The sequence below is a fragment of the Buteo buteo genome, chromosome 5, assembly GCF_964188355.1.
Source record: "Buteo buteo chromosome 5, bButBut1.hap1.1, whole genome shotgun sequence".
NCBI lineage: Eukaryota > Metazoa > Chordata > Aves > Accipitriformes > Accipitridae > Buteo > Buteo buteo.
In genome coordinates, this window is record NC_134175.1 from 26,854,708 (window position 1) to 26,874,018 (window position 19,311).

Genomic DNA, 19,311 nt, shown 5'->3' on the forward strand with positions numbered 1-19,311 from the left:
CTACAGGAACGATGCCATTTTGCCTTCAGTCTGTGTATTTGACTTTGTTTTTGAGGAGTCAGGTGTTTTACAGCTCAAGAGAGCAGATGTACCACAGTGGTTCAGTTGACATATCTCCAAAAGGCATTTGGAACTAGTGTCACTGAAGTGATAGAGTCTGCAGCCACAGGGTCCGTGTGTGTAACAGCCCTGAGATAAGAAAACCCTCGCTTAGTGTTCCAGCCTAACACAAATCTTCCCTGGGGTGAGGGTCTTGAACTGTCACAAGAACTTTTGAAACTGTGTTTTTCTTTTACTTGTCTTCTAAAGTAAATTCATAACTTGAAAATGAAAGACAAGATGGGTGACACGCTTTTGGTTTATTTTTTCTATTTTTGCTTAACAAATTTCTGATATGTCTCTAGTCTAAACACAAAAGGCAGCAGTTGTATCAAATGAAAAAAATACACTGAGCATACGGTCAGCTTGGGTCATAGCACACTTTCTGATCTATGATTTAGGAGAATACAACTGCTGTGATTGCTATGATTTAGGAATATACAATGAAGAATTTGCTTTTTGAATGCAAAGTGGTTCACTATTCTTACAACCTACAATTTTATTTGGTTTTTTGAATATCAGAAAAGGGATTGAATAACCTCTCTGAAATCATGTTATTTGTATAGCTGGAGATGAAGCCATAACTATTTTTTTTTAGATATTACTCCTAATCATATTGATATCATATTGATAACACTTCTCTTTTTTTTTTTTTTTCCCCCCCCACAGGTGATTCCAGTATGGTTTTACAGGCTCAAGAAGAGATTATTGAAATGAAAGATGTATTTTCAGTAAAACTGAAACGTCGTCGTTTTGTAGGGCAGAAAAAAGGTGGCACTTTGTTGGGTATCACAATTTTTAAATGCTTGCATAAAGAAGAGAATAAACTAACAGACTGTGCTATCCATTTAAATAACTTAAGTGAAGATCATTGTCATTCATGGTTTAGACATCTAAAGGAAATTTTGAATGGTAAGCATTTAATTGGGGTTGATATTATTTCAGACTTGTTTCTATTTGCAGTACATAAGGTTGAGTGAAACTTAGAAAAGTATTTTGCCTGTGGAAATTAAGACACACAAATATGAAAATTATTGCTGAAAAATGTTTACTACTGAAGTTTTACATGATGAAGTGTAAAATTTAGGAAAGTGACAATAATTGACTAATGCATCTGTAAAAATGAAACAAATTGATGCTATTTTTTTGGAAGTGTTTTGGAAGCTACTGAAAGTAAGTAGCTTACTGTATTCTGACTGAAGAGTCTCCTGGGAAATCTGTTTCCTAAAGAAATAAAATATTTTGTTGATGTTTTCACTCGGCATTGCAGCACAGCTGATGGTACTACAGTTGTTGCTGTACTGGGAACTCTTCAGGGACTTCCTGGTGACTGTTTAGGAGCTCCCACTTGAAACCCACAGATTCTTTAAGAGACTAATGGGAGAGGTTTTCATCTTCTTCATAAATTCACAGGTGGAAGTTTTAAGGTTCTGTAGGGCTCTTATTGTATAATTTGATACAAAATGTATTGACACTAGCTAGTGATGAGAGGCAATTCTTTATTTTAAAAATATCTTTCTGTGTTTGCCTGGGCTAATGCCACTTTCAGGGTGCTTTGTTTAACCCATGATAGTTGCATTTTTTTCATGGAAGCTGTATCAAATTTAAGAAAGAAGTATTCACCATTTAGGGGAGAAAACTCCCACAACAAATCAAAGCCTTTCACTGTAATTTAATACCATCAATATTGGAAAGACACACAATATAGTTGTGATTTAAAAAACCAAAACACACACCCCCCCAAACTAAACTCTCTGATTTAGCTCTGAAATGTCTCTGTTTACAGGCTATAGCAAATGAGTTTGTTTATTACAGAAGAAAAACAATCCATCTTATAATAAACTATTAAAACTCCAGCTGAATTGTTAATACTGAGCCAGATTATAGAATTCAAATCTTGCACATCTGTAGTGTTTGTAACAACACTTTCAATAGCAATTTATAGTGTACTTCTAGTAAAGTGACTTTGTCAAAAGCAGGTATTAGAGAAAGCAAAACAACATGAGTTATTAACGGTGCATTCTTACATTGTTTGCTTACGATATGCTTTGGATTTTCCAAATAAAAATGTGTATTAGAAAAGTGCCTTCCCTTGCCCCTTTTTGAAAGACTTTATCACAAAATATCTAAATCTGCAAAAGTGCCAAGATTCTTGCAGATCTCCAGCTACCCATAAAGGCAAGGACATTTGCATAAGGAGCAAATGTCTGTTTTGTTCCCAGATTACCCTCCATCCATCAGGAGCAGTGATACCATATGTTCACAGAAAAAAAGCTGCAGTATCTCTTGCTCAGGTTGCCTTGACTTCGAGGTGCAGTCTCTGTTTTATAGCTTTGTAATTGGAAGCCACCTGAACCTGAAAAAAAAAGCATTCTGTGCAGTGCTGCTGTTTCTAGTTCTTCCTTCAGCTTCAGTCTTTCTCCAAAAGCTCAAACCTTGTGCAGATTTTTCCTGATGTCTAATCAGCACATTTTTCTCCTGTCCTTCTACTTCAGCAATAATCAGGACTCGGAGAGGAAAAAATAACCAAATACAACCCCCAAAATATCATTTACTAATGTGTATTTAAGTTCTATAATTACAGTAAGAGTAGTTTTCACACTATTACATTTTGAAGTCTGAGTAGATATTCAAACTGTCTTTCTATTCAGAAAATCACCAAAAAAGCAGCAATATTTCTGCATTCAGTGTGGCAGAGAAACGTTATCAGTTTTTCCAAACAGTGATGGTATAGTAATGGTATAATTCAGAAAAAAGTCTTCTGATTTAAAATGTACCAAACATTGGTAGAAAGTTCCCAGTGGGATTCAAGTCAGAACTAAAAGTATAAAATGCAGATAAGTTCTGTTTGAGTTCTCAATAACTGAAATCTCAAAAGGCACATTGATATACATCTGCTTGAAACAGTGATGAATTTTCATCGGTTTTGCCGCAACTTGTTTTCATAGCAGTGCTGGTGACATCTTTGTTAATGAACTCAAACTGGCTCCTTTTTGGTTTCCTTATGAACTGCAGGATAAAGTTAAAATGTCATCCTTCCAAAATAGTCAAAATTTAAGTGTACGTATTTTGTTTGTTTGTTTTTTTCTAATCTGTCTGATCACAAAGTAGATTTTCATTAACTGCTGCTTTATTTACTTGAAGGTTTTTTTACTGCTTCTAGGCTGGAGCAAATTAAAAGCAGGTGGTTTACCAAAGTAGAGTGTATATATGTTTGGGTATGTCTGTCAGTAAACATGTACTTAATTTGTCAGAATGGCTATATATTACTAAAAGGTGTGTCTCCTTTGAAAATAAATGCAATTTCTATTTGTTTACCTTACTCTAACAAGTTTTTAGATTTTTATGCATATACATTAATTAAGGAACAACAATAGCAAGTTTAGCAGTGACAATATGAGCTAGAGTTTTATCTGGTGATTTGTTCTAATGAAGATTTCATTTCTTTTCTGCAATATCATGTACACAGTTTCCCTTTTACTGTGTTTTGTGTCTGACATGAATGTTTCTTGCATGGATTTTCCTGTTCGTTCTTCAATTTAAAATCTAACTAGGCTATAATTTTTTATGAAGCCCATCATCATGCAAGTGAGCACATAGATATATTGTTCAGAATTTAGTTACAGTGGCTGCTATTATGGCTTTTGGTGTGTGTGTGACAGGGTAACAAAACACATGTACTACCATCTTCCCACTTTTAAATAAGTTCTTATTTTCTGCATAATGCTGCTGTTCAGATGCATGCCAGCTAGATATGAAGAGCTTGCTCAATGAGAGGGTGTTCAGGAAAACTTATCTTATGTAAAATAACCACTGCCACCTCAACGCATGCACCTATGGAGCCTTGGTTCTGAGCTTGCTCCTGGAAAGCCCCAAATGGCAGCTTAGACAGATTCTAGTATGCTGTTGATCTCGCGTTGTACACCTGACTCTGGGTGATTTCCATTTCTACATTGCATCTTTTTGTAGTGGACTTATGGGCATTTACAGTGGGGACGTACTGTGTCATGGAATTCACTGTTTAATTTAAAATCCTCTGTGCATGCAAATGCCCAGTGTTTCTTAAATGGTTAAGACAGGCCTAGAAATGAGAGAAAATGCTAAATTATCAATGCTTATCTGGCTTTTTTTTTGATTTTTTTTTTTTTTTTAGCAAGATAAGACTTATTTTTATTAACAGTTGATTTGAAAAAATTTTGCTTAAAAACTCAGTAAACTAACAGAAGACAGTAAATATGGTTAAGAATAAATGATAAGTAGCAAAAAATGCATGAAGTGCACTTTATATTTATCTACTATTCTGTAGTATCTCTCACACTGGGATTTGATATGAATGTCTGAAACTTCATGCATGAAGTTTTAATTAAACTATTAATGTTAAACATTAACTTTGGTTAGTTAATATTAACAGTGGTGTCTCCATAGTTACATTAACAGATCTGTCTCATATTATTAGTTTTTTTCATGTATAATTTTCTTACTGTTGTATAAAGTATTTATAAATGTATGCAGTAATGACATGATTCCAGGCTCTTAACTTTTGTAGCATAAACCCATTTTCATAAAGCTAAGAACTGAAAGCAGCACAGATGTATGTCTGAGCATAGCGTCTCTGCTGCCCTATGAGCTTTTGTTTTCAGAACACCCTGATTGACCCACCACCCTTCATGGTTCACTGATTCACTTGATAGATCAAGTTTAAACTAGTGCATATTAGCACATTTGTTAGTACTAGAGGAACAGTTGGCCTTCCTGCTTTAGGCGCTGGTTCATTTCAAATGGAGCAGCCACAGAAAACAATAACAGAATACCAGTTAGGAGAACACCAAAAGGCTGACAGACTGAAATCGGTTGCAGACTGTAGTAAATGACATGGATTCATTCATATAGATGTTGTTTAAAGGAAATTAAAAGATTATTATTATTTAAAAATACTTTTAAAGAAGTTTCACTATATAATTGTATATAATTAATTAATAAATTTTTTTTTTACTCTTATTGGATATTCTTTCATTAAACTCATTTGTTTGGTGTGTTATAACACGTCCAGTGCATGCTGGGAATGATAAATAGCAATTCTTGTCGTGATCATCCTTTCATGTCGGTTGGCAGTCATTTGGCACAAAAAACCCCACATCAGTAGTGTACCATATCTTTGCTCAAAGGCCTTGTTTATGATACTTCTTTCTATAAATGTAATAGTTTACCTCACTAAAAAAGTAAATCGATATTGAAGTAGTCATAAAGAGAATATGCTAACATTTTTATCCTGTGAATTCATTTGGTTCTTGAAAATCTCACTAGGATTTATGTATTAACTCTGATCTACTTTTCAGCAATAGCCTAATATATAGAATCATAAATACAGTTCCTGGCTTAGAATCATTTAATGAATGAATTTTTAGTTAAGGAAAAAAACCACAAACCCCAATAAAAATTCAACTGTTTCCTTAAAAATCTAGGATTCACACACACACCCCCCCCCCAATTGAAAAGTCTGTATTCTGTTGCCTGATTATGCTTTCTTTTAAAATTTTGTATTGCCACCTGGGACTTAAATTTTTACACCTAAAACTCAAAACCAGTTAAGTGAGATAGTGATTTTTGCTTTTTTCCCTTCAGTTTTCTCCTAATGGTGGTTTAGCAGTATTGTAATTCACACTATCTGGGTAATAGAATTTATGACACTTCATCGCCTTTCTCTACTTCTACAAACTCTGTACTTTCCTATTCTTTTCCTCTGCTTTGTGTATTATAAGTATATTTTTATATATATGTATATTTTTAAGTTTAAATGTATGCTTTACTTACAAATCAAAGGCTCTGTAGTCAGCTTTTACAGTTTTGTGCCTCTGGGTATTGGTGGGGTTTGAGCATTTAAGGCCAGCTGACCACAGGTAGGAGTTCCTCTAGAGAAGATAAGAAACAGGACAGCATGTTTATGAATGTGGCTAAATCTTTTCTCTTTTAAATGAGGAGTCCTTACTCTTGTAGTTTTCAATTTAATTTCTATTGACACTTTAGGCAAAATATCAAGTCACAGAAATTATTTTTTTGGTCTTAACATTTTTATGACTTCTAAAAGACTGCAACAATACCAGATAGCAGATTTCCATTAAGTGTCTTGAATACTGATTATTAGAATGTCTTGATGATGATGATTTATGTGTTTTAATAGTGCTTGGGAACTTGTGTACTTGTGTAGTCTTCCTTGTTTGTGTTGCAATTCCTATGATTAGAAATTATGCTACAGTACATACCTGCAGTGCTTGTTTCTGTCTCCAGAGAATCAAGAATAATTTAGGTTGGAATGGACTTCTGGAGGTTATCTGTTCCAGCTTCCTGCTCAGAGCAGGTGAACTTCTAAACAAGGTCAGGTTGCTAAGAGCCATGTCCAGATAAGTTCTGAAAATCTCTAAGGATGACATTCCACAGCCTCTCTGGGCAATGTGGTCCATGGCATAACTGCTCTCATCGCAAAGAGTGTTTTTCTTTATTTCAGATCGGAATATTCCTTGCTGCAAGTTGCATCCATTGCCTTTTTGTCCTTGCACCTGCAAAAAAGTCTGGCTTGGTGGTCTTTGTTACTCCCACAGTAGATACTTAAGGACAGCATTTAGGTAGATTCTCTTCTCAAGGCTATACAAAGCCAGCTACCTCTGCCTCTTGTATGTGGCCTGTTCCAGCCCCTTGTTGTAGTCACAGTTCTCCGCTGGACTCATTCCACTTTATCAGTCTTGTGCTAGGGGCCCTAAAAGTGGATGCAGTTTTTGAGATTTAGGCTCAAAAGATGTTGAATACACAGGCGTAGTGATATCCTTTGAACTGCTGGTTGTCCTCTTGTTATTGCAGCCTCGTAAGTACTTGGTCTTCATGGCATCAATGGCCCACTGTTTAGTCATGTTCAACTCCTTGTCCATCAGGAAGGTCAGATGCTCTCTAAAGAGGTGCTGCATAGTTGGTCGATCCCCAGCCTGCACTGTTAGGGTTTTGCTGGACCAGGTACTGGACTTTGTGTTTGTCTTTGTTGAACAACCTGAGGCTTTTGTCAAACCTTTCTTGTAGCTAATCAAGGTCCTTGTGAATGGCAACCCTGCCCTCCAGCATATCTGCTGTCCTCACCAAGTTCCCTGTTTTCTTTTTATCTCCTTTTTAAAGGAGATACTTTTAAATATAGGTACTAAGGCTTATTAATGAAGATATTCAGGATTCATCAGGCAGTAAGGATTCATCAGGATTAATTTGCCTTGCAATGGCATCGGACTGTAACTGTGTAACTTTTTGCCATAACTATAATTAGAAATCTTGTTTTTTATGTATGCTTTCAAGTTATAGCAGCAAACTGATCCAGTAATTTCCTTCAGTATCTTTAAGAAATCTTCTAAGATTTACTAACACAAAATAGATAATGTGCTAATTTTCATTTCCAGATTGTTTGATGTGTTTAAATAAGTGAAAAAACAATCTATGGGACTTCTATAATTGTTATGTTTTGATCTTAAGGATTACTTTCCCCTTTGATGCTGAAATAGTGTTTAGCTGTAATTTCTCTGAGGAATTGTTCCGGTTTAGTTGTTGAGGTAGAGTAAGTGGGAAGAGCTTCAGGAAGTCCCAGCTTGACACTCTGAAGGTACATGTGGCTGTAAAAATGGAAGTAATAGTCTACATGGGGCAGGAAAACGTGCTTTCACTCTTGTTTCCTTTTGGAATTGTGGCCTACTACTAATTTTGTTCTTGGATGTTGAAAGCAGTGTACTTGCCAGATATTCTAGCTTTCATTTGGCTAAGAAAGTGATAGTCTAACCTGATACTAAAAGAAAATTTAGAATTTATAAATTAATTGAATACAAAATTGTTCAAATAATGTATTTTAAATAACTACCAAAGAAATATCAATATTGCATGCCACCACGTGCATTTTGTAGCAAACCAACCTCACTGAATCATGGCAGTTGTAAGAATTCTAGAAAAGAGAACTTGAAAAGTAATGTTATTGGTTTAGTATGGATTATTTACTATTCAACAAAATGCCGTATTCCAAATAATAAAATTACTTCATAGGGTAATGTCTAAGACAAGGTACTGTTTGCATAGCAGTATTTCTCAGTGTTGTTTGCACAGAGTTCACTACTTCAAAGACCTAAATGTAACTTTTTAAAAAATAAAATGAACAATAATTCTCACATTTCTGAATGATAGTACCAAGTTTTCTTTGTATTTCTTCGGACCTCCTTCAAGATGAGGGAATTTCATTTGCACTGTTTGATTTGCAATCTCGGAAAACAGAAGTATTGGATTGTAGTATCAGTGTTGTTGTGTGTTATTGTCATATGCCTGCTGGGAGTGTTTCATATTAAATTCCAAAAAGGATATGTTTTGATGTTTGGTGGTTTTTGTTTTTTTTTTTGCCTGATCTTGTAACTTTGCCACATTCACCCTGCTTCTGTATCAGGGTTTAACTATGTTATGACATATACTTTTTTTTTTTTTGGTCCCATAGCATTTTGGTTAGCGTGTGATTCATTTCTACTCTTTATTAGCTGTACATACAAAAGTAATCATACTATAATCTTAAGATAAATAGCACACATCCAAGAAGAAATTGAGACTTTTTTTTAGACTATAATTTACTTATCATGTTAAAATACTGTAATGGTTCTAATATTAAAAATTAATTTAAGCTGTAAAAATAGCTGGGCTGTGTGTAATCTTAAATGTTTTGTGTTTTCTTTTTAGGCTTTCAAAATAGACCAAAATCCTTAAAAGTGTTTGTTAATCCAAGCAGCCATAAAAGAGAAGCCACTCATGTTTATTATGATCAAGTTGCACCTCTTTTTAAGCTTGCTGACATCAAAACTGATGTCACAGGTAAGTTGCTTCAAAAGCATAGTTTAATCCTTTGTGAAACTAGTATTTTAAGCATGCAAGACAATTTGAATTTACTGCTAATCCTTATTGGCTTTGACTGCAAGTAGAGTATTTGGAAGTGTAGTTAATACAATATATTTTTATTTCGTAAAAAAATGTTTCAGTAATTCTGTTATTCATTGACTATTTTTCCGCTATAGCTATCAATACTAGTAATATTTTTTTTTATTTTTTAAAGCAAGCATTCTATAAAAAGAAACAAGCATTTAATGTCTGACAGTCTTTTATATACTTGCTAAGAATTGTTCCTGCATTCTGACAAACACATGTCTTTAAATATTACTTCTCTTCTGAGAACATCTATTGGCCTGACATCATAAGAGGGGCTTATCCAAAGGAAGCATTATTTCTGGATTCTGACTCAGTTTCAGGGATGACCTGGAAGCCTAAGGGATTAAGTTCTGTGATGACAAGGGCAGTTTTCACGAGGCACATGGGCATGACTTCGTGTCTGGAGAATGTGAAGGTACAACTTTAATGTTGTACTGATGCTGCCTTCTGCTCAACAATGGGTTCCCCATAGCAGGTTAGGATTTAAGGCCCCAATTTCTGCCAGAGTTCTGCTTTATGTCCTAAATTTGCCCTTTGGCTGTTTCATTTGACTGAGTTTTTGTAAGAAATTGAACAGGAAAACAATGAATTTTCTTAAAGCAGTAAAATATTAATGATCTGATCATTACTTCTGCCCCCTTCTGTGAAGAGACCAAAACTTACGCTGCATCAAATTTGGCCCCAAAACAGACCCAAGTTTTCAGAGAAATTATATCAGTATTTCCCATTCCAAATATCTTTTTATCCATAGTATTACAATTCCCTTTAATACACTGCTAATTTTTGGTTATGCAATTCATATCCAAGTGAAATGTAAACTTTAGTGCAAGACATTTTAACACCAAAAAGTCTTTTCTTATGTCTGTTGTAATTGGCTTGCAAAATAATCAGTTCCAGCTTAAACAGATTATATGACAGAGGGCTCAGCCTACATACAGTTCTCCCTTAAACTTCTTGTGAAATCATGACTAGTTTAGGTTGCAGGCCAAAAATCATTCTCAGCAAATCTGATTTAGGCATGAGGATAAATGATTTTATATATAATAAATTTTTATATATAATATATAAAAATTTTAAATATATATATAAAAAATAAGATTTATCTTGCTAATTTTATTACTTGTGTCTATGTATTTTTTTAATTACTTAGCCCACATTTTAAAGTAAAATCAATTGAAGATTAAAGATCATAGAATCATTTAGGTTGGAAAAGACCTTCAAGATCATCGAGTCCAACCATCATCCATGCCCACTAAACCATGTTACTAAACCATGTTATGGAGTACCCTGTCTATGCGCTTTTTTAATACCTCCAGGGATGGAGACTCAACCACTTCCCTGGGCAGCCTGTTCCAATGTCTGACAACCCTCTCAGTAAAGAAATTTTTCCTAATATCTAACCTAAACCTCCCCTGCTGCAACTTGAGGCCGTTTCCTCTCATCCTATCTCCAGCCACCTGACAGAAGAGACCAGCACCCACCTCATGACCAGTACCCCCCTCACTACAACCCCCTTTCAGGTAGTTGCAGAGAGCGATAAGGTCTCCCCTCAGCCTCCTTTTCTCCAGACTAAACAACCCCAGTTCCCTCAGCCGCTCCTCATAAGACTTGTGCTCCAGGCCTCTCACCAACTTGGTTGCCCTTCTCTGGACAGGCTCCAGCACCTCAATGTCTTTCCTGTAGTGAGGGGCCCAAAACCAAACACAGTATTGGAGGTGCAGCCTCACCAGTGCCGAGTACAGGGGAACAATCACCTCCCTGCTCCTGCTGGCCACGCTATTTCTGACACAGGCCAGGATGCTGTTGGCCTTCTTGGCCACCTGGGTACACTGCTGGCTCATATCCAGCCGGCTGTCAACCAGCACCCCCAGGTCTTTCTCTACCGGGCAACTTTCCAGCCACTCTTCCCCAAGCCTGTAGCGCTGCATGGGGTTGTTGTGACCCAAGTGCAGGACCCGGCACTTGGCCTTGTTGAACTTCATACGATTGGCCTCGGCCCATCGATCCAGCCTGTCCAGATCTCTGTAGAGCCTCCCTACCCTCAAGCAGATCGACCTGCCTCCCAACTTGGTGTCATCCGCAAACTTGCGGAGGGTGCCCTCAATCCCCTCATCCAAATAATCAATAAAGATATTAAACAGAACAGGGCCCAACACTGAGCCCTGGGGAACACCACCTGTGACCCGCTGCCAGCTGGATTTCACCCCATTCACCACAACCCTCTGGGCTCGTCCATCCAGCCAGTTTTTCACCCAGCGAAGAGTACACTTATCCAAGCCATGAGACATGAGTTTCTCAAGGAGTATGCCATGAGAGACAGTGTCAAAGGCCTTGCTGAAGTCAAGGTAGATAACATCCACAGCCTTTCCCTCATCCACTGGGCGGGTCACCTGGTCATAGAAGGAGATCAGGTTGGTCAGGCAGGACCTGCCTTTCGTAAACCCATGCTGACTGGGCCTGATCCCCTTCTTATCCTGGACTTGCCAATGTGAGTGCTCTCAAGACAAACCGTTCCATAATCTTCCCCAGTACCGAGGTCAGGCTGACAGGCCTGTAGTTCCCCAGATCCTCCCTCCGACCCTTCTTATAAATGGGAGTCACACTGGCAAGCCTCCAGTCCTCTGGGACCTCCCCTGTTGACCAGGATCGCTGATAGATGATAGAGAGTGGCTTGGCAAGGACCTCCACCAGTTCCCTCAGTACTCTTGGATGGATCCCATCAGGTCCCATAGATTTGTGAGTGTCCAGATGGCATAGCAGGTCCCTAACTAATTCCTCCTGGATTAAGGGGGGTATGTTCTGCTCTTCATCCTTACTTTCCAGCTCAAGGGGTGGAGTACCCTGAGGATAACTGGACTCACTATTAAAGTCTGAGGCAAAGAAGGCATTAAGTACCTCGGCCTTTTCCTCATCTCTGGTGGCTACGTTCCCCTCTGTATCCATTAGAGGAAAGATATTCTCCCTGGGATTCTTTTTAGTGTTAACATATTTATAAAAACATTTTTTGTTGTCCCTTACAATAGTGGCCAGATTTAGTTCTAGCTGAGCTTTTTCCTTTCTAATTTTCCCTCTGTATGATCTAACAAGATCCCTGTATTCCTCCCAAGTTGTCCACCCTTTCTTCCAGAGATGATAAACTCTCCTTTTTTTCTTGACTCCTAGCAAAAGCTCCCTGTTCAGCCAGGCCGGTTGTTTTCCTCAGCGGTTTCACTTGCGGCACAAAGTGTGAAAAAGATTTTCCATGTTAGAATTCTGTAGTGATAATTTCTTAACTTTACTTAATTGATAAGGGTATGTGAGCAGCTTTATGTAAGTGTTGATTCTTACAGACATATTTTCACCTGCAAGGCATAGACAATAGTGTAAAGAGATTAATAATAATGATGTCTTCTTAGAAATTAAACTTAGCCTTGTTTGGTCACAATTTTTTTGTAAAAAACGTTTTTTTGTCATGCAGACCTTAATTGCAGATGACTGACTATGTCATATTGTTAAATTAGTTATTACTTTAAGCAACTATTTAAAGAAAATTACCTTTTTAAAATTTTATTCCTTACTACTGGTTAGTGTTTCTTTTATCTTTACTGTGAACCAAATGTTGTTTGTTAGACTCTCTTAAAGGCAGCATTATCATTAACCTGTGTAAGAGTACATTTTTAGCTACATAATGTCACCTGGAATTCTAAAGCTGAACTAATAAGTCAAATCAGTATCAACAGTTTTTTAGATTAATTACTAGAATTTAATATAAGCTATGAATATAATTTATAGTGGTTTTTAAAAACAGTTTTCCCAATTGAATAAAACCAGTTTAAAGTTAATTTTTAAATTATTTTTCTTTTAAATTTTGAAAAGAAAGTTTTGGTTTTGGCCAGATGACTTTTTAATGGTTTATCCTTAAAATAAGGTTATTTTGGCAATGTCCAAATGGTATTGTGCTTATTAGCTGCCTAACACTCCTCCTACAGGCAAAATGAGAAAACTACATAACAGTTTTAAATGCTAGTGGAGAACTAAATAATTAAGAACTATGCATTTAAAAAAAAAATAATAAAGGAGGAGTGAGCGTGGGTTGTGAGTGAAACTTCTGTCTACAGGTACCATCTTCTAATAAAACTAAGTGCCTCATTTCAAGTAAATTGAACAGGTTTTTTTCTTCCCATAATTGTTTTGGATTTTGTGAAGTTGGAGTGTGCATCTGTTACTGCTTTTTTGAAACATGGCCTATATTTGCATACATAGTGGTGTAGAAAGGTGTATTAAGCAGTAAAAGCTGAAGGCTTTTGTGCAATCTTTACACTGAAGATAGTTTACTTTTATAGTTACTATAGTAACTATAGTTAGATAGTTTTACTTTTCACGTAAACATATTTAAAGTTTAAAATTCATTGTCCACAAAAATCTTAAAGCAAATTTGCTTCCAGCACATACATAATGCAAGACTTGCAGGTCACTAAAAAAAAACCCAAACCCAGCGAACTTTGACGGCGGAGTGCTGAAAGACAGAGCTCTCCTCATCCAATCTTGTATTTTGGTAGCTGGCTGTTGCTTCCTATGAGATCAAGCTTGACAGATCTTATTCTTCGTTGTAACTTCTGCTGGAATAAACTTTTATTTTTTATTTGGAAGTCTGGAGTGGAGGTATTATCTCCTACTTAAGGATATACAGGAGTCAAAAGGCATGTATGTAAATAAGTGAGTTCTGAAAGAGCATTTACTTTCTCCTATTATCTTTAAATTTGGTAGGGTTTTCTTTTTTTTTGCCAAATTACTTTGCACACTACAGATGTATTAATTTGAGTGAAATTAACCAAAGGTCTTAAAGAGTGGATTGTGTTTTGTTGGTTTGGTTTACATGGAATAAACAATTCTCTGAAGTGCTTAGTGCAGTAGAAAGTGGGAATCAGCAATTTTAAACTGAAGCAGTACTTTAACTGTAGCTAAGGCTAAGCAATACTTAAAACCTTGTCTTTATACAGTCTTCTAAGAGTTTGGCAATCTTGAGTGCTGCAGCTGGGATATGGCTATTAGGAGAAGAATGGTAGCTCTTCTAAAAATCCAGTTCAGCAAAAGCTCGCTCCACATTTGGGATACCTACAAGTACTGGCAAATACCGATAATTGGAGCTAGTATTTTAGAAATATATTATTATCTTGCAAAATCTTACACATACTAAAGAAAAATAAACACAGGTAACCCCAACAGGCTCCTAGCTTGTCTCACTTCTCTTCCTAGTTTTGACTTTTCTGCTTCTGTTTATGCACAATTACAAGCTGGATGTTTAGGCAAAAACAACAGTCTTTCCCACACCCCCATTTTTAGGGCAGAATCACAAAGGAAAAGAGTGATTGAGAACTGGACAAATAACATTGGTTTAAACTCACTATACAGTAAATAACGTTAATTTTTTTTTTATCCAGTGTCAACACCAGTTAATCTGTTATGATCATTAGCAATTTTAATCTTATTGACATTAGTCTGTGACACGAGTGCCAGTATTTATATGTGTCATATGGAAGTGTCCCACATTTTAAAATGTCGGACTAATTATATGTTGCTTTTTCTATATGTAGAGGCTGAACCCTTAGCTTCTTTTTGGCTACATAAGACAGGGTGTTACTCCAAAATACTTTATGTGTTACTCTGTTCAAATGAGGTTCACTGTCAGTGCACTTCTTTCAGAATGCTATTACATGAACCTAAATGTGTACTGGAATTTACAAGTTGGGAACAAAATGTCCTTGAAAAAGGAAAACTTTTTCAATTGTGCATTAGAAATGGTTGAAAAAAGCACTAAATAATATTTTTGCCAAATATGTAATCTGAATCCTTCTTAAAGGTGAAAGAAGCTCTTTGTTCCTCTTACCAAAATTTATTGTGGGTTTTTTTTAGTTTTTTTGTTTGGTTTTTTTTTTTTTTCCCCTCTGAATTCGAACACAACCAAATATTCAAACATTTAGCTTTTTTCCAGCTATCAGAGTGACTTTTACATGTCCCTCTGGAACTTGTCAAGCCTGTGAAAAACTTTCTAGACATGGTCTTTTTTATGTCTGTGTTAGATTTTTTTTTTTTTTTCCCCCTACTTGATTGATTTTTTCTTTATGTTCTTATGATGTTTTCCCTGGAAACTTAATTTTTTCATTGCCTTTTTGTCACAATATTTTAAAATAGGTGCTGTGTACCTCTGTCATTCTCTCATCACATTTTAAATTCCTTGAATTATCCCCAGCATTAAGCCTTGCAGTAGTCTTCCTATATAATCTCCAAACTTAGAGCTATTAAATGCGAAGAGGATGTAGTCCCCATCAATCCGGTTTACACTAGTCATTTTTATTGCCTTTATTGATTTCTCTGTAGACAGGAGTCCTCTTTATTTTCATGTCCTTGTTCTTTGAGTGAATTAATTTTGTAATAGTGATCATAACTTACATACATTACATTAGGAAACCACTGAGCATGTTTTCTTTTACAAAATAAAATCTTATTTACTGTACCATTTTATTTAGACTGTACTCATAACTTTCTAAATGTCATCATGTTCATTTAAAAAGGCACTTAACCTGGTAACCAGCTGTATGTTTTCTTGGGAAGAGTTTCTTTCACAGTTAAGCAATTCTAAGATATTTGAATGTTTTTGCATTTTTTGCATGATGCACAGTTTTATTGGTCACTTTTTTCACAAACTACAGGTAATGATAAAAGGATAGTTCCCATCAGTAAAAGCAAAACAGTACAATAGCTTAAATATTGTGCTTTGATCTTCCGGAAGAGGTCCTGCATGAAAGTAAATTCTGTAAATTATTCCTGACAGCTATTATAGTGATAGGTATTTCTGTAGCAAAATGATAATTCTCTGCCTTTGATATAATCAAAATAATTCTAGTTTTTAATTAAGAATTTCCAAAACACCAAGCACAAGAACTTTGCTAATACTAGTTGGGAGGTTTTGAAGTTATATGCTGATATACAACTATTTAGTGTAAAGTGTAAAAATTTTATCACTTTCATTTTGATTTTGTTTTCTTTCTTAAAAAAAAGTTATATATACACTCACAATATATATACACACATTCTTGTGTATGTATAGATGTAATATATAGGGAGTGAGAGGGGTGTTTTCAGTTCTTGTAAGCAGCATTTGAATAGTCTGTAGAAATACTGTTATAACAGGTACAGATACGGAATGATTGTTTTAGACACCAAGACTAATAATTTTAATAGTGTTTAGAAACACTGGAGAAAAGCCCTGAACTATGCCAGCATCAGGGACAGACAAGCATGAAAGATTAATGTAATTTTGCATATAATGATGCACATTCTTACACAAAAAATCCATCTGCAAGTGTCATGTCAGTCAGCAAAAATCTTTGATGGGTGGCTGCAGCTGGGCTGTCTCTTCTGGCAAAGCTGGCCTAGAAAATGCTAAATGTAGTTATGATGCTTTGTGCCATCTGTAGTATGCCAGTTTATCCTGTCTTCACTGGCATTTACAGTACTACATAGAGTATCAACAAACACAGAGACATCAATGTAGAGTGACAGATTCATTTCCTCCAGAGGCTATGAACTCTGGTGTATACTTGTGCCACCTTCCTCTGTGTTATATTCTGTTGTCACTGGTATTTGGCTTGATTTCATACTTCTGTGTTTAACTCCTCATATTTTTGATTTAGCAATTTGCATATCCTAACACAAAGGCAATTAAATTTGATTGATACTGAAATAATTCAGTCTTAACTGAGGATATGCTTACATTTTCCTGAAGTTTACCAACTGTGTCAATGCTAAAACTTGCATTTTGATGCAACAAACATATTCTCTAATTCTCTGAATTTAAATGCACTAAATAGTCATGCATCTGATGGCAGCTGAGTTTTAATGTGTCTTGCCTTTTAGCTAGTGTAACTGTAAAACATACCTTCTTATACTTTTAATGCATTTGATGATTTTTTTAAAAAAAATCTGTAGTGAATTACTCTATGTTCCTTATGTTAGAAAGGCAAAAAGTTAAAAAACCCTTTTAAATTATCTAATCTTCTGATAATTAAATATTGTTATTTTCCACAGTAACTGAGTATGAAGGACATGCTCTCTCAGTACTTAAAGAATGTGTACTCCAGGCATTTGATGGGTAAGTTGGTTAGTGACAATAAATGTTAGTAAACCTTATCACATTAGTTTTTGTTTGTATCCCAGCCAAAACTATGCTGGTAGGTATTTTGTGAGTTACTCTGTTTCACATATATATTAAGCATGAGAAAATAAGTTCTCATTAGATGCTTTGTTTTTTATTACTTACTGACAATAGGTATGTATTTTAGATTCATAAATAATGGTAAAGAAACATAAAGCTTTCTTAAATATGCTTCATGAAAGCTTCAGTCTCTGTATTTGCAAGAATGGCACAAATGCCTTGTATTTCACACTATCCATTCAAATAGTTCTTAAGGAGAGCATTTTGTCTAAAAGCAGCTTGAATGTTTTTTCCATCAAAAAAATTAAATCATTCAAACTTACTTGAAGTCAAGAGTGAAAATGCTTGTTCAATCATTTTTAATGACCTTGCTATATGGATTAATCCTGCAGTCTCTGGTATTTTTACATTAATCGTTCAATAATAAGATTCAATAATATATAAGAACAGTTTTGCATACTGTGGAAGTCTTGCAGCATTCTTACAACTCACAGAGTTAGGTGAGAAAATATATCTGAAAATGTATCTATGTATTCCAGATTCTGAGGATAATTTCTTTCCAAATAAGACATGCCTTTTGGGGTGCCAGCTGGGGAACCAGTTTGTCCTGGGAAACAGATATGAAGACAGAGAAGGGTTGTATCTTCCTGCAGAAATCCCTTCTACTCTGAGTTATATTTGAATTGTATCATCTTGATCATTGGGTAGAGTCACTGGAGTACTTCCCTGTGAGACTTCTCTCCAGTAGCCAGAACTAAGGGCAAACAGGTACAGAAGACACAGGAAGAAAATAACCCTTAAGTCAATATGATGATAGGATTTCTGAGGTGAAGAGATACCTGTCCTTTCTAAGTTAGCTAAGTGTGTTTTTTTTTTTTCCTCATGTGGAAATTAAGTAGCTTTTATTATCAGAGGTTATGAGCAAAAATGAAATTTCAAGTGTTTGAAAAATGAATTTTATAACTTCTCAAATAGCCTGGCATCCATCTATGTACTCATTCAGTAAAGCACAGTACAGAAAAACATCCTATTAAATAGCTAACTTGGGATGCTTTTTGATATAAAATCATAGGGAATATGGGTTGCAAGGGTAACTCTTTACACTGATGTACCTAGAGATGTCTTAACTGCTATTTTCAAGTAAAATCTACAGAGTGATAGGATGAGATCAGCATTCATATTATGCTATAAGACTGATATTTTGAAAAAGAAAGCTAAAAAACATCACTAGTCTCTCTTGTGTCCATTAGCTTTAGATTTGTTCTTAAGAACAGGAAGAGAATATTTTAAATTGGGATTTTCTTTTTCAAATTGTTTAAAGGCTTATGGTGTACTTCTGATTATGTTCCTGTGAAGTCCTTTGTGACTTCCTCTTTGTTGTCTAGCCTAAGAATTTTTGCCATAGATATAAATATCTTATAGGCCCTCAAAACCACCTCAGTGTTTCCCAAATAAAATTTTAATGACAATTTTCGTTTATTGGAAATTAAAACAGAAAAAGTACGGGATCTGGTTTGAATTGAAAATTAACTCCACAACAGTGAAATTGTCCTACTGATGAAAAATCATGCTTTTAGCAATTCTAGCAGCCACCTGACATAATGGAAATAGTGAAAAGAGATTAAGTCTCAGGAAGTTTTACCTGTTTATTGAGCAGCATTGCTTGTGACTTGGCAGGCCTCAGTTCTTTCCTGTCTTGCCCTGGCTTTCTGTCTGGTTTTGTTCAAGGCAGATACTATGTCTGTCACTTAGTTCCCTGTTTAGAAAATAGAATAGCATTTCTGTACCTCCTTTTAGATGCAGAAGGCACTGTACATGGTGGTGAAAGGTAAGGTAGTTTTTGTGATATTTCTACACGGCAGAGTTCACATAGACCTGATCTGCCTTGCCCAAGCTTGGAAGTGACTGGAGGTGACTTAGGTGTGGACTGAAAGCCATGCCTGTGTGCATTAGTCTGCTGCTCTAACTCAGCTTGTGCTTTTCAAGTGTTGCCTGTTTCAGATTGACTGAAAGCTAATTCAGGTAAAAATGTATAAAGG

The 19,311-nt window shown here is 35.7% G+C and overlaps 1 protein-coding gene across 2 annotated transcripts in view; it reads left to right on the plus strand.

Annotated features, from left to right (window-relative positions):
• The window catches only part of CERKL (CERK like autophagy regulator), a 61,124-nt gene that overhangs the window by 25,125 nt on the left and 16,688 nt on the right, over positions 1-19,311 (plus strand). For both annotated transcript variants that reach the window (XM_075028317.1, XM_075028318.1), the window contains 3 exons: positions 769-1,011; positions 8,836-8,967; positions 17,146-17,209. In XM_075028317.1, the coding sequence (XP_074884418.1) occupies positions 769-1,011; positions 8,836-8,967; positions 17,146-17,209 (439 nt within the window). The remainder of the gene's footprint in view (positions 1-768; positions 1,012-8,835; positions 8,968-17,145; positions 17,210-19,311) is intronic.